General features: G+C 45.4%; 1 protein-coding gene across 1 annotated transcript; it reads left to right on the top strand.

The window, feature by feature from the left end:
- The first annotated feature begins 1,869 nt into the window (after positions 1-1,869).
- On the top strand, positions 1,870-15,638 carry LURAP1 (leucine rich adaptor protein 1). Its single transcript, XM_047872835.1, has 2 exons — positions 1,870-2,155; positions 11,647-15,638. Exons 1-2 carry the CDS (start codon positions 1,958-1,960, stop codon positions 12,166-12,168), a joined length of 720 nt encoding a protein of 239 aa, XP_047728791.1. The 5' UTR covers positions 1,870-1,957; the 3' UTR covers positions 12,169-15,638.
- Positions 15,639-15,840: the final 202 nt, after the last annotated feature.

Below are 15,840 nucleotides of genomic sequence, written 5' to 3'. Positions count from 1 at the left end.
CCCCTCCCTAGTCCAGTCCATTTCAGTTTCTTCCCTTCCAACGAGGTTCCTTGACTCCAGATTTGTACCCCTCCAATCCTTTCTCCTTGCAAAATCCAGAGCAGTTTTTCAAAAAGGTAAATCTGGTTTTTAACCTCTGATTTAAAACTCTTCTGTGGATCAAGAGATATCAAGGAAAAACACATTACTTAAGGTTACAAGGTAACCATTAGATGACCTAAAAATAGTGATAGTAATATTTAGGGTCAGTGGAAGAAGGGAAGTACAGAGTGTGAGATAAATCTATATTTATCATAATAGGAAGTGAGTAGATGATACTTAAAATTAATAAATAGTAGTACTGTATAAGCATATGTAGAGTTATGTGTATAAACACCAGAAAAAAAAAGCTGAACATCATTGTCTTTGGGGTGTGGGTATAGAGGTGGGAAAAGATAAAGCAGGGTTTGGATTGTAAATCCTTCTGTGACCATGGGCTGAAATAATTTGTATTAAAAACCCAAATCAAGCCAAAACAACAACAAAAAAGTTTTTCATGGCTCCTCATTGCTTATAAAATATAATCCAAGCACTATAGAACTATCTTCTACAGTTCTACAGCATCATGGCCATCGCCTGGGAGCTTGTTAGAAAAGAAGAATCTCAGACCCCATCCCAGATCTACAGAATTACAATCTGCATTTTAACAAGATGTGCAGATAATTCATATGCACAGTCAAGCTTAAGAAGCATCAGTCTGGGGCGCCTGGGTGGCGCAGTCGGTTAAGCATGTGACTTCAGCCAGGTCACGATCTCGCAGTCCGTGAGTTCGAGCCCCGCGTCAGGCTCTGGGCTGATGGCTCAGAGCCTGGAGCCTGTTTCCGATTCTGTGTCTCCCTCTCTCTCTGCCCCTTCCCCGTTCATGCTCTGTCTCTCTCTGTCCCAAAAATAAATTAAAAAAACGTTGAAAAAAAAAAAAAGAAGCATCAGTCTACAGGATCTGATCTGTCTGGCCCATGTGGACCTTTCATCTTCCATACTGATTACTTCTCAGTGGCCAGAAGAACATTACTTTCTTGTTTGTTTGTTTGTTTGTTTGTTTGTTTAGAGCAAGCAGGGGAGGGACAGACAGAAAGGGAGAGAGAGAATCCCAAGCAGGTTCTACACTGTCATTACAGAGCCAGATACGGGGCTTGAACCAACAAAACGTGAGATCATGACCTGAGTCTAAACCAAGAGTCCCTTGCATAACCAACTGAGCCACAAGGCACAGAATGTTACTTTCTATTTCTTTAATCTAACTCAGTGGCTGGGAGGGGTGGTGGTGGTGCCTGACTGACTCCCTCTTGATCCCCGGTTGTGAGTCTGAACTCCACCTTGGATGTAGAGATTACTTACAAACAAACAAACTTAAAAAAATAAATTCAGTGGCTACACTGAAAGTGGTGTGTGTGTGTGTGTGTGTGTGTGTGTGTGTGTGTGTGTAGGTAGCTAAATTCTGACCACTGTTTTAGACCCAGCCCTTCTACTCCAGGAAGTCTTTCAAAAACCTCTGCAGATCTCTTAATTTCCCAAATTCCTGAGGATGCTTATTTAGCCTTTGTTCTGCAATACTTACAGGGCGCCTGCTGTGTACCTGGCTAGATTTAGTTGGAAGAGTGGGCAGAAGGCACTGAACTCTCCTAGCGCCCCTTCAAGTACAAATCCAAGTACAAATCGCCGAGCCCCACCCATTCCAGGGCCAGACGTTCAGACGTATGCACAGCCCTCGACCGACACACACACATACACACGCACACGCACACGCGCGCGCGGCTCTGCGCTGCTTTTCTGAGTGTTACGGCGCCCTTCGACCGCCCCCGCGCGGCGCGGGCGGGGACCCACCGGTTCCGCTCCGCGCTAGTCGCGGAGAAAGGAGGACCCCTGGGAACAAGATCCCGCCGTCCGGTCTCCCAGCACTTTTAAGCGGTAGGCCCGCATGGAGGGGACTGCGGAGTCCCAATCGCCTGACCTTCGAGACGTGGAGGGCAAGGTGGGCAGGAAGACCCCTGAAGGGCTGCTCCGTGGGCTGCGAGGCGAATGGGAGCCAGGAACCTCTGGCGCCCTGCTGCTCCCGGGGGCGCCCAACACGGGCCACGGCCTGGGGGACAAGATCATGGCGCTGAGGATGGAGCTGGTGAGTGTGGGCTCCATGGGCCAGGGGATGGAATCCCCAGCTAGGGCTGAGGGACAGACTTATGCCCCCAGAGTTGGACAGGAGAGGAGAGCATTAAAATTCCCCATCTTACTCCTCAGGGTCCCTTCCAGATCAATCCTTAAACCCTGGGGTCCATTAATTGCCCCTCCCAAGGGTAAATGGGGTGTTGATGGGTCCTGAAGACTTGAGGTGGGAGGCATGGGCTCTAGGAAGTTTTTACTGCCAAATAATTGGGCGGGGAGAGGTGAGGATTGGGAAGCACTGAGAACCTAGCACAGCCCAAATCTCCCCCACCCCACCCCTCCACCAGGTGCCATCTATCCCCTGGCCACCATTAGAGGGCAACCAGTTTCTTCTCTTCCTGCAAACTGGGTTGCTCCTCTGAGGCCTCAGTGTTCATGACAGGATTTAGCACAGAAGAGATCTGGGTGAAAACCTCCTGGACTAGGGCCACTAAAGACATCCTCCCTTCCTGCAATGTTCTCCCACCCCCATTTAAAATATTTGGAAGTTCCTAGAACCTGAGCAGTCAGAATAGCAGCACCATCAGCATTGGCTCCATCATCTCCGAGCCCCCCAAGGATATTTATATTTTATCTGTAACTTCTTGGGGAGAAGAGAAGGAAACAGGCACCCTCCCCCTCCCCTGTTGCTGCTGGTCTAGATTCAGAGCCAGAAGGGCATCTGGGGCTGCCTAGGCTCCCCAAGGCCCTAGTTCCGGTGAAGGGGGTGATTCACACCTGCCACCACTTTGCAGCCAGTTCTGGGGAACCGAAGAATTCTCTCTGGATTAGAACCAGGAGGCCATGGTGAGTGTGTCAGTTAATAGGTTTTCCTGGAGCCCCACTGTCTGCCCAGTTCTGTGCCAGGCTGGGCTGTGAGAGAGCAGAGAAGGAGGGCATGGGAGCTCCTAGACAGCCTGCAAGTCTGAGAGGAGAGCCTTGTGGGCAGAGTAATCAGGGAAGGCTCGTGGGGGAAGGATTCGAATGCCATGTGTGCACTTGGCCCTGAAGGTTGGAGGTGAGTGCCAGATTCTTCAGGGCAGGGCTGTGACTGCCCACCTAAGGGAGGGGCTCGAATTTGCCTCATTGTACAAAGTGGTGCCAGGTATCATGTTGAGCACTTTACAAAATATTCGCTTAATACTCACAGCAACCCTATTTGGCAAGTGATCTTTTATAGATAAAGAAACTGAGGCACAGAGAGGTTAAATAACTACTCAAGGTCATATAAAAAGTAAAATGCAGAGCCAGGCTTTGAATCCAGATGATCTGCCTGCACTTTACATTTTTACCGTTGAGATCTGCTTTGTGCCAGACACTTTAAAGACATTTTACGTCATTGAAGTGAGAAGAGCAGTCATCATTCCTCCATAGGATGAAGCATGCTTGCAGGTGTTCAGGGGCTTGCCTGGGCTCACTCAGGAGCTCCGTGGTGGAGCCATGCCTCCTCTCTGGCTCAGAACTCTTCTGCCTTTGATGGAGATTTTCTGGTTGTAAACTTTAAGGGGGTGCATTTAACTTCTGATCAGGTCTCTGCATTCTGTTTTTTTAATTTTTTAATGTTTATTTTAGAGAGAGAGAGAGAGAGAGAAAGAGAGACAGGGTGTGAGTGGGGGAGGGGCAGAGAGAGAGGGAGACGCAGAATCTGAAGCAGGCTCCAGCCCCAGCTGTTGGGCACAGAGCCAGACCCTGGTAATGACCTGAGCCTGAATTGGGGCTTAACTAACTGAGCCACCCAGGAGCCCCAGGTCTCTGCATTCTTGACCCAGCCTGGTCTAGGACCCTAGGCTGCCCATTAAAGGCACAAAGGAGGGCGCTTGCTTGGGGGCCCAAACAGTGAAAGATCACTACCTACCCCATTCCTTTCTCTCTCCTTGGTCAAGGTGTCATTGATATATTTGCATACTCTGCCCTGCCCACTGGGTTGCACCTAGGGAGGACGGGACAGGGCAGGGGGTTTCCCTTGGAGCAACTGGTGGCACTACTGGTCCAAGCCCTCTAAGCACTGTCCTTCAACTGTCCCTCTCCCAGCAATCCTGCAGGGAGGGGACAGGCCTGCTCTTGAGGCCAAGGTTATTCCTGCTTCTAGGCTCCTTTCCTCTTGGTTCCCTCCCCCTCTCACACGTTGAGTGAACCAGCCAGAGTCTGGGGTATGTGGGAAAGGAAAACAATAGCAACCTTCCCTACTTAATCCACCCAAAGAACTGTTGCTGCGACAACCTGCCCCCACAGAGCCCCCACAGAGCAGCTTGAGAAAAAGCTTCAGGCAAGAAGGGGGAGAAGACCTGGGTTCAAGTCCTGGCTCAGCTCCTGAATCATTTTGAGATCTTGAGCAGGGCCCTGACTTTCTTTTGGCCTCAGTTTTTCTGCCTCTTGGAAGATGAGAGGACAGGAGCTTGTGGGACCAGATAGTCCTAGTAAGAATAGTCTGAGAATCTCAATCTGTGGCCAGGGAGCTGGGCCTGGAATCTCCAAGCTTTACCCCAGGGCCTGATTTGTATTGAGTGATGAGGGAGCCATACTTGTGACCCCAGGGCTGGGCCGAGAGTCTAATATGTATGTGTTAAGTGGGGGAGTGGGGAACCTGAATCCCCCTGGGAAGAGAATTGGATTGTGGTGGCCTTTAAGGCTGCATCTCTCTGAGCTATTTATACCTTTCTGTTTCCAAAGAGATGGTGTGGAATGAGTGTTTCTTTTTCTGGCAAGAAAAGCCTTGCTTTTTTCTATTCTGGGGAGTGATGCTATCACAGTCAGGGAATCCCACTGTCACAGAACTCATTTTTCATCAGCATGGTAAAACCCAACCCCCTGAATCCTGGAGACCTCCAGAGGGGCCAAGGATGGTAAAGGCAATAGAATCACAAAGTCTAATATGACCTAGGCTAAGCACCATGAATGAACTGTGCAGGACCTACTCTCGGGGAGCTCACAGTCTGAAATCACAGAAAGGAGGGAGAGAGACTAATAAATCTGGTACAGGACCATAAGTGTTATTGGAACACAGCATGGGCTTCCTGGAAGAGTTTTCATTAAGGAGTGACATGGTCAGATTTGTACTCTGGAAAGGCTACTTTTTTTTTTTTATGATTTAATTTTTAAGTAATGTCTACATCTATCATGGGATTTGAACCCTCAACCCTGAGATCAAGAGTCATACACTCTACTGACTGAGCCAGACAGGCACCCCTGGAAAGGCCACTTTGAATTGGAGGGGTTACATGCTGTTTACTCTGTTTGGAATGTCTCTCTCCACTGCTTAGTCTGGCTAAGTCCTACTTAACCTTTATGCCTCGGCTGATGTGCCTTATTCTAGGAAGCATTTTCTTACCTCCCTTTGTTGGGTTAGGGCCCTCTAGGTACCTGTGGTCCTCTACATAGCAGTTGTTTCCCCTAGCATTTACTACATTGAATTTTTAGTGCTTGTGTCATTGTCTTATCTTACCCATAGATTGTGAACTCCCTGAGGCTAAGAAATGGTGTCTTTTCTTCCTTTAACACAATGCAATGCCTATAAGAAACACCCAGTAAATATTGTTTCATAACTGAATGGATTAATTACATCATGAGGAAGAGCAGGGAAGACTTCCTAGAGGAGGTGGCATTTGAGGCTGGGGCTTGAAAAATGAATAAAGTCAGTTGGGAATTCCAATTCAAGATGGCAGATTGAACACATGCATTTACCTTCATTTCCTTCCGAAACTTCACTAAAAAGCCAATAGAAGGATTATTTTAAAGGCCATGAAACCATTATGACAACAAAAATAGGAGAGAAGATGATAGGAATAAAATTTTGGAAGCTAAAGAGCAGAAGGAAGACTTGTAACTTAGTAGACCTGAAAAAAAAGCTGAATTTCAAGCTAGCAGCAAGGAAAGCTGAAAAGCAACACATTTTGCACTACAGAAACCTTCAAAGGTCACAGGAGTTGGAAGCACTGGGTATTTCTAGAACTGGGGGGCACAAGTGAAGCTGAAAACAGAAGGGTTTGTGAATGTCTGTTTAAGAATCATATTCTAAGATGGGGCGCCTGGATGGCTCAGTTGGTTGAGCGTCCGACTTCGGCTCAGGTCATGATCTCACAGCTCGTGAGTTTGAGTCCTGCGTCGGGCTCTGTGCTGACGGCCTGGAGCCTTCTTCAGATTCTGTGTCTCCCTCTCTCTCTGCCCCAACCCACTCACATTCTGTCTCCGTCTCTCTCAAAAATAAATAAACATTAAAAAAATTTTTTAAATAAAATTTTAAAAAAAGAATCATATTCTAAGATCTCCTCCCTAACTGGGCAACCAGGTGCCAGCCACTTCTTTATCCTAACAGAAGATTGGAGATGTAAGTTTTGGAAAAGAATAGCACAGAAGGAAGGGAAGAAGGGGAAGGAAGGAGAGAAGAAAGGAAGAAAGGAGGAATTATAGCAGGAGAAACATTTTTAGTTTGAGAAGTTTTATTTAATACATCTAGTTTGGTTTTGGACTAGGGCTGTTGGTTTCACTGTTAACTTATTTGTCCCCAGTATGAAACAATTGAAGATAATCTTCTTTATCATATGTCATTAATAATCTGTATAGTCTGTGGCATTTCAGTTGTTCATGTTTATATCTCTTTATTTAAAAAAAATTTTTTTTAATGTTTATTTATTTTTGAGAGACAGAGAGAGACAGAGCATGTGCAGGGGAGGGGCAGAGAGAGAGGGAGACACAGAAGCTGAAGCACGCTCCAGGCTCTGAGCTGTCAGCACAGAGCCCGATGTGAGGTTCGAACTCACAGACTGCAAGATCATGACCTGAGCAGAAGTTGGATGCTTAACCAATTGAGCCACCCAGTTGCCCCTGTTCATATCTCTTTATTGAAACTGCAAGTTTCTGTTAAGTAGGGACAGTTTCTCCATTATCTTTGTAATCATTAGACAACTCAGGAACCAAATAACCATCTGTTTCATTGAATTAGAGTTGTGATATTATTCCAAAGTCACAAATAATTTCAGGTACAGAATTTTGTTCTGTGCTTATGCCATGGTAATTAGGTTTACCATAGTAATATGTAAAATTAAATAGCTACCATTTATGAACTAATACTTGTCAGGCAGTATCTTGTGCATGTTAATGCATTCCTTCCATTTATTTTTATTTTTTAAATGTTTATTTATTTATAATGAAGGAGAGAGAGCAAGAGGGGGAGGGGCAGAGAGAGAGGAAGAGAAAAATCCCAATCAGGCTCTATGCTCAGCACAGAGCCCAACACAGGGCCATCTCATGAACCATGAGATCATGACCTGGGCTGAAATCAAGAGTCAGACGCATAACTAACTGAGCTACCTAGGGACACCCTTCCGTTTTTTAAAATGAACTTTTTAATTAGGTAGTGTCCTCGGTGCAGCTGGCTGGCTCAGTTGGTAGGGCATGTGACTCTTAATCTCAGGGTTGTGAGTTCAAGCCCCATGTTGGGTGTGGAGACTTTTTAATTAAAAATAAATAAATAAGTTAATTAATTAACTAAATAAAAATTAAAAAAAATAGTATCCTCATTTTACAATGAAGAAATGAAGGTTTAAAGGGGAATAAAAATTCCAAAATCATATGGTTCATTAATGGCATAACTGGAGTTTGAATCCATATCTGTTTAATTCCAGTGCCTATATTTTTCTCAGTGTACAAATACTTGGTTATATTCTGGTTTATCATTCTAGATGTAAAACAATCATTTACTGAATAATTCAATAAACATTTATAAATTGATATTAAAAAAAAACACCTAGAACCAAAGGTCTCCAGATTGAGAGACAACAAAGTTGAAGGCAAGAGGGATTGAGTAAAAATGTATTAAATGTTATGATATACCCTTCTAGCATTTCCCCCTATTTGGCAGCTTTCCTTATATTCTCAAGATGGGTATAATATGGTGAATATGGTGAACCTGAGAGAAAGTAACCATAAGAGATACTGACTCAGGGCTAACCCAAATAGCCCAGCCAGATAATTGCCAGTTTGCAACCAGCTTTTTAGAGACCACTCTGAAGTATGAGCAGCTACTAAACACTGTAAGACACCTGATGAGACCCTCTAACTGTGCAGATGTAGATAAACAGAAAAAAACAACTTGAATGAAATGGAGATAATATTGGAAGATGAGAACTTACAAAAAAAATCATTAACTATATCCCTAAAAAGATAATATTGCAGCCATATCAGGAAGCTATAAACAGGAAAACATTCAGAGAACTAGAACAACTCTTAGAAATAAAAACATGATAGGAAAATATGAAAAACTCAGTAGAAGGGTTGATAATGTTGAAATATTTCAGAAACTAGAGCAAATATAGAAAAAGATGGAAGAGGATTAAAAAAAAAAAAAAGAGGATCCGTCCAGGACACCCTCTATTAAAATAATAGGATTTCCAGAAAGATCATAGAAATAGTGGAGGAGAAATCAAGAAAGAAATAAAGAAAATCAGAACTGAAGGATATGAGCCTCCAGATTAAAAGGACCCATCAAGTGGCCAATTCAATGTATCAAAATAGACCCACGCCATGGCAAATTATTGGGATAATTTAGAACACTGGGAACAGGGTGCCTGGGTGGCTCAGTTGGTTAAGCGTACAACTCTTGATTTCAGCTCAGGTCATGATCTCACAGTTCATGGGATCAAGCCCCACTTTGCTAGCACAGAGCCTACTTGGGATTCTCTCTCTCCCTATCTCTCTGCCCCTCCCTTGCTCATACTCTCTTTCTTTCAAAATCAATAAATAAAAACAACAAATAAAAATTAAAAAAAAACAAAACATGGGGAACAAAGAGAAGATCCTAAAAACTTCCAGAAAGAAAAGGAAGATGGATACATACAATCAGGAATCATAATGGCATCATACTTTTAAGTTTAACACTGGAAACTAAAAGACAATGGAACGTTGCCTTAAATCCTGAGGAAAATTTATTTTCAACCTGGAATTCTATACCCATCAACTGTCTATGAGGGGAAGGGAGGATAACAGCATTTTAAACATGTGAAGCTTCAACAAATGTACCTCCTATGTAGACTGTTGCAGGAAGCTACTGAAGGAAAAGCACCACACACACAATAAAGGAGTGAATCAAGACAGAAGAAGACATAGGATCAGGAAACAAGGGATCCAACTCAGGAAAGAGGCAAAGGGAGTCCCTAGGATGAGAGTGAAGGGGGATCCCTGGAGGATAGTTGTGCAGCAGGTACAGATTGGGGGCAGATCAGAAGGCTCCTGGGGCGCCTGGGCAGCTCAGGCCATGATCTCATGGTGCATGAATTCCATCCCCACTTGGGATTCTCTGTCTCCCTCTCTCTGCCCCTCCCCTACTTGCTTGTGCTCTCTCTTTCTCAAAAATAAATAGATAAGGGCGTCCTAGTGGCTCAGTAGGTTAAACATCCAACTTCAGCTCAGGTCATCATCTCACAGTTCATGGGTTTGAGCTTCAGATTCTGTCTCTCCCTCTCTCTCTGCCCCTCCTCCACTCACATGCTGTCTCTCTCTTTCAAAAATAAATAAACATTAAAAGTTTTTTTTAATAATAAATATTAGAAATTTTATATATAAAAAAGAAGGCTCCTGAAGAGCTGTCTCTAAGAACATGGAATAGATGGAAGATGTGATATGTTTAAAAGCCTTGAGAGGAAAATTCAGACAATTGGGAGAGGGTTTGAGGCTGACTTACTGATGATTATATAGCAAACTAAGCAAAAGAGTAGTAGTAGTGTATGTAGTAGTAATAATATGATAACGTAATAATTACGTAAGATGATACATATCATTTATTATTATTCTAAGGCATAATTACAATATTATTATTCTAAGGAAAACATGAAGTAAGAAATGAAAAGTAGCCATAGTAAACTGTACAACTTAGCCGCGAATAGCTTTTCCAAATCCTAATAAGGTAAATAGTGAATAATTCATTTTATCGCGTATGTTGGAATACAGAGAGAAAGGTGTCTGTATGGCAGAGGATCGGGGAGTAGGATGAAAAAGTTAAATCCTTAACCTTCTATTGTATGGGAAGGCAATAGAAAACACCTAAAACTTAAAAGTCAGTAAGTGGAATGTTATTTGGAGATTAGAATCTAAGTACCAAAATAAGCAGATAAAAAATGAATAATGGTTGTTTCTGGGAAGAAAGATTTAGGATTAGGATGGGGGACTGTTACTTTCATGATAAATCTCACAGAACTCTTTGCGTCTTTAATCTATGTGCATCCATTACTTTGCCTAAAAGGAAAATTAAATAAATATGAAATCAGGAAGTCATGTGTGACGGGACTGGGGGGCTTCCAGGGAAGTATGCTAAAAGTGAAGCTGGAGAGACAGGCAGGGGATGTATTATGACAGCTTTTGAATGCCTGTTGCTAAAATATTTAGATTTTATTCTCTAAGAGTTGTGCAAAGCCCAGAAAGTTTCTTGAGCAGGGGAGGGACAGATTCAGATTGGTATTTGTGGAAGATAACTTAGGGGATCTGAGGTGGGAGGGACCTAAAGATTACCTGGTAAGTCAGATTTACTCCCAGTACAGACACCCTAGACTAGTGTGTGGTGAAGAGAAGCCCTGCATCTGTAGCCAACAGGATTCTGACCCTTTGAACAACTGCTACCCAAACCCTGAAGGGACTGTGGGGCCAGGTGAGCTCCCTCTTTATTCCCCAGCTCCTGCCTCCTTTTGGCTCAGTCTACTTCCTAATTAACACCAGACTCCCTATCAGGTTATTCTTTGATTCTGGACTGGTTCAATATTAATGCCCTATTCTATGAAGTTCAAATCTCAGTGGGATCGGATTTTGATACTAAACATTTACTGAGACCTAACTCTGTGTCACGCACCGTGTTGAATACTTAAAATTTTTTTTAACGTTTATTTTTGAAAGAGAAAGAGAGAGACAGCGTGTGAATGGGGGAGGGACAGAGAGAGAGGGAGACACAGAATCTGAAGCAGGCTCCAGGCTCTGAGCTGTCTGCACAGAGCCTGATGCGGGGATTGAACTCATGAACTGTGTGATCATGAAGTCGGATGCTTAACGGACTGAGCCACCCAGGTGCCCCCAGAACTGAGACTTTAAACTGCAATCTGCGGCGCCTGGGTGGCTCAGTCTGTTGAGCGTCCGACTTCAGCTCAGGTCATGATCTCACGGTTCATGAGTTCGAGCCCCGCATCGGGCTCTGTGCTGACAGCTCGGAGCCTGGAGCCTGCTTCTGATTCTGTGTCTCCCTCTCTCTCTCTGCCCCTCCCCCGCTCACGCTCTGTCTCTCAATAATAAATAAACGTTAAAAAAAATTTTAAAAACAACAACTGCAATCTGTCTGCTTCTAAAGCCCACACTCTAAATCAACCATACTTCCATTCCCATGCTTCTTAAAATTGAGGCATGGTTGGTTGGACCACAAACTGGGGTCTCTAGAAACATTTGGGAAACCCATGGCTCTGAAGCTCAGACTGATTCCTTCTCCTACTCCCCCAGGCTTACCTGCGAGCCATCGATGTGAAGATCCTGCAGCAGCTGGTGACTTTGAATGAGGGCATCGAGGCTGTGCGCTGGCTGTTGGAGGAGCGGGGGACATTGACCAGCCACTGCAGCAGCCTCACCAGCAGCCAATATAGTCTGACAGGCGGGAGTCCAGGCCGCTCAAGGCGAGGCAGCTGGGACAGCCTGCCAGACACCAGCTCCACTGACCGGCTGGACAGTGTCTCCATCGGCAGTTTCCTAGACACGGTGGCCCCCAGCGAGATGGATGAACAGGGCCCCCCTGGGGCTCCCCGTCCTGAGATGGACTGGGCAAAGGTTATACCCAGTGGGGACAGGGCCAGGACTGAGGTGGACCTGACAGCCACCAGGCTAGGGAACTTGAGGGCTGTATGGAAGCCCCCAGGGGAGGGGCTCCAAGGTGGACCTCCTGAACCACTAGAGGATGAAAGTGTTAAGCTTGGCTTTGAGGCCCACTGGTATTGGGGGCAGTGCCAGGATGATGTGACCTTCTTGTAATAACTTTCCCGTCCTTTCATATTTCTATAACTCTTTCATCACTAGGTCCTGGGCTCCCTAGAAATTTATTCTCCCTTATTCTGGGTCTAGGAGGAGGCTGCATTGAAATCCAGTTACCGTGGAAACCTGGCCTTACCATCCTTCTGGCCCCTAAGGAGGCTCTGCTTTTATCCTTCAATTATTGGGACCCTAGAGCTATTTACATAGATACAATGACTCTAGAGGCTTGACCTGTAGCTTCTGGTGTGATAGTATCTCTTCCCCTTCCCCCTGCAACTACGTAAGGATTTGAGGGATTTAGGACCCATAGGAGATCACTGATGAAGAGATGGGGGTGTAATTACCTCACCCAACATCTAGGAGTCTTGGCCCCCCTCTTGGCCAAGATGGAGAAGTGTGGAGGGACATGGACATTCAGGGCCAACCTTCCATGGATTGGCCCTCCTAGAAGCCTCTGGGGTTGGTAGAACCATCCCTTCCTGTCTGGTGAGTGATGTCATTTCCTGCCAGGATGGAATAGACTTTCCTCTGTACCAGTCTCTTAGTGGTGATAGGGCAGTATAGGGTTGTCTGAGCCCCTGTTGCTAAGTGAGACCACACCATTTATTCTCCATACCATTACTTCTTGCTAGGGGGATCATATCACCCCTCCTGGTAGGAAAGCTTCTCACTGTCAGATGTTTGTGTTCCTTTTCAGAAAGGTTCTTACTTTTTAAATTGGGTGTTCTCATTTTGTTCTAGGGGGTCTCACTTCCTCTGTGACCGCATCCCTATCTGATGCCAGTATTCCTACATCTGTGCTTTTAGGGAGGGAAATTCAGGGGCCTCTACCCACAGCTCTCAAAAGTTTGTTTGGCCTGCCCTGCCAGTCCCCTGTCTTACCCCTTCCCTGGGTTGCCCCCATTTTTGTATTCTGGCTCCAAATCTGTCTGCCAGGAGGTTTAGCCTTTGTGTTTCCACACCTTCTCAGTTTCCACTTCCACTTCTTCAGGGCCTCTGGCCTTTTATATGCAGATGAGTCCCCCATCTACCCCCCTCTCTCCCCATTGCTGATGGGAATCAGAGGGAGAAGAAGCTTGAAGAGCTCTGGGGGTGTATCATAATTTCCAGAGAGGGGAGGTGTCTTCTCTGATCCTGTGGTTTCCCTTCCCCCATCCTGCCCCGGACCTTCTACCATTTGGTCACAAGGATGCCTGCCAGAGGCTGAAACACAAGAAATCTCCTTGTCTGGGTTACAATGGGAGTGTGGGGGTGTGGCAGGGAAAGACAGAGGCTCTTTGGTCCTAAGCCCCACATCCTATGAGGGGCAGAGATAGAGGGGAAGGCTGCTTTCCTTCATCCCTTAGAGCAAGCCCTAGACCCCTGGGACCTGAGGTGGGAGCAGGGAACTGGCTCTGAGCCTAGGTCCTAAGGCCCTAGTGAATTACAGCAAAGAAGGAATTCAAGGAAGCTGCCAACCTGGGGCCCAAGGAGAGGACAAGTGGGGGTAGTGGGGTGGGGGTGCAGTTGTGAAAGAAGGGCTGTGGCTGATGTCAGAGAATGAATTCTTGGAGATTAACCCTTTGAACCCCAGCTAACTGCCTATATGTTGGTCTTTGTTTTTCCTGGGGCCTGAAACTAATCATTGGAAGGCAAAAAAGAGAGAAAAGGATGTCAGGTGATCCTTGCCTATTTGCTGTGCCTTCCACCGTGGAGGAGGAGCTTCCCCAAGTGCTATAATAACTCCTGCAATTTCTCTACCTTTTGTTCTATGCTGGAGAAGGGAAAGAAGACAAGTTAATCTCCACTTTCCCTAAATTTCTCAAGTTTCTGCAACTCCCACCCCAGTCCTTTTGGGGCAATGTGTTCATTCCATAGCTCCCCCCTAAGGACCCGCTCTTCTCCCATCCCCTCAAAGTGATCAAAATCTCTAAAGCATATTCTTAGCCTTTCCTCCTTTGCTACTTACCAGCCCTCTCCTTAACACCTCTTCTGGTCTTGGGGCTCCTGACTTCCCCTTAGGGTGGCAGTTCAAATGCCCTTCTCCAGTTCCTACTCTGTTGCCATTTTGTAGCATGCCTCGGGTAAACTCCTTTTCACTTAGAAGCTTTGTGTTCTTTTTTGAAGCTTACTTGTTTGGTTAGGCTACAAACTTCTGAGCTGAAGAGGGTGTGCGCCCTCTTGTGGCCATTGTGTGCCACAGCCGGGGTAGCTGCCTAGAATCTCAAAGCTCAAGTATAGCCTTACAGAACACTGGACCTTCAGTGCACAGACAAGCTAGAGAGACAGGCCTAGAGAGGGCAGAGATTTGCCCAGTGTCACCCATTGTGGATCCAAGGCAAGACTCTAGAGAACCCAGATTTCTTGCCTGTCTGCCCACAGTGCCGTCACTTGGCTAGACTGTTCCCCCATTCCACCCAGTTAACACCACCCAAAGGACAGAAAGCAATTTTTCCTTGTGTTAATATTTAGGTTCTTAATCCTATTCTAGAGAGGCAGCTTGGGGTTTAGAGAAAGTGCTATAGGCTCTGAGGAAAGAGAACCTTGGACCTCGACTAGGTAAAAGCTGCATGAATCTGGACTGCAGATATAAGAAAAATCATCCTGGACGAACCCTTTTCCTAGGGAGGGCCAGTAGGCCCAGACATTATGGAGGGAGAGCTCAGCATTTCAGACCTGGAGGTTAGAAGTAAGGTGGGGGTGGGGAGCTTTGAAATTAGGAAATCCGGATGGATCCTGTGGAGTTGGGGAGCTCCGCAGGTCTAGGGAGTACAGCACAGTTGGATAGGTACAACTGGGTAAAGGCAGAGATGAGACTGCTCCTGGAAGCTGAAAAAACAATGCCCGGGAGGGTAAAGGGTGGTGCTGACAGGATGAGCCCATCGAGGAGTTATGAGACCTTGGGAGTGGGCAAGTGTAAGAGCCTGCATTTAGGATGGAGCAGTAAGGTTGAGTATTGGACTGATTGGAAGCTCGGTGGCAGCTTAGATGAGAAATGCTTGGAGCTTGTAGCAGACAGGCTCACTGTGTGTGTGCGTTCCAGGCACTACTTGGTGTTAAGTGACACCTGTTGAATGAATGGAAGAACGAATGTGTGTAAACCCACAAGGAGATATGACTTGTTTTTTAAAAAGTAGCTAATTAGGTCATAGTAGGTAATATAAATATTATTGTATTTAATTCTTAGCAACCCTCTAAATAATGCATTATTAATCATGTATTGTTGCTTAGATATATGTTCATGGTGAGATAGGTAATAAATCAACTATAATAAGAATCTGGGTCAGTCTGGCTGCAGGGGCTTCCCAGAAGTCTTTGATTCCCCACTCCCCAATGTCACAGACCTTACTCCCCTGGGAGAACAGGTTATGCTGCCTAGCAGCAGAGCTAGTATGCTAGTTTCCTCCTGCTGCTATCATGAATTACCACAAACTTATTGGCTTAAAATGACACAAATTTATGGGAATGCAAGCTGGTGCAGCCACTCTGGAAAACAGTATGGAGGTTCCTCAAAAAACTAAAAATAGAACTACCCTACAATCCAGCAATTGCACTACTAGGCATTTATCCACGGGATACAGGTATGCTGTTTCGAAGGGAGACATGCACTCCCATGTTTATAGCAGCACTATCAACAATAGCCAAAGTATGGAAAGAGCCCAAATGTCCATCGATGGATGAATGGATAAAGAA

Source organism: Prionailurus viverrinus, chromosome C1 (genome assembly GCF_022837055.1).
Source record: "Prionailurus viverrinus isolate Anna chromosome C1, UM_Priviv_1.0, whole genome shotgun sequence".
Taxonomy (NCBI): Eukaryota; Metazoa; Chordata; class Mammalia; order Carnivora; family Felidae; genus Prionailurus; species Prionailurus viverrinus.
The sequence above is the reverse complement of the archived record's forward strand: the minus strand, read 5'-3'. Positions and strand labels throughout refer to the sequence as shown.

Coding starts and splice junctions, on each gene's coding strand:
- LURAP1 (XM_047872835.1), top strand. CDS start 1,958: ATGGAGGGGACTGCGGAGTCCCAATCGCCTGACCTTCGAGACGTGGAG. Junction 2,156..11,646: donor TGGCGCTGAGGATGGAGCTG/GTGAGTGTGGGC, acceptor CTACTCCCCCAG/GCTTACCTGCGAGCCATCGA.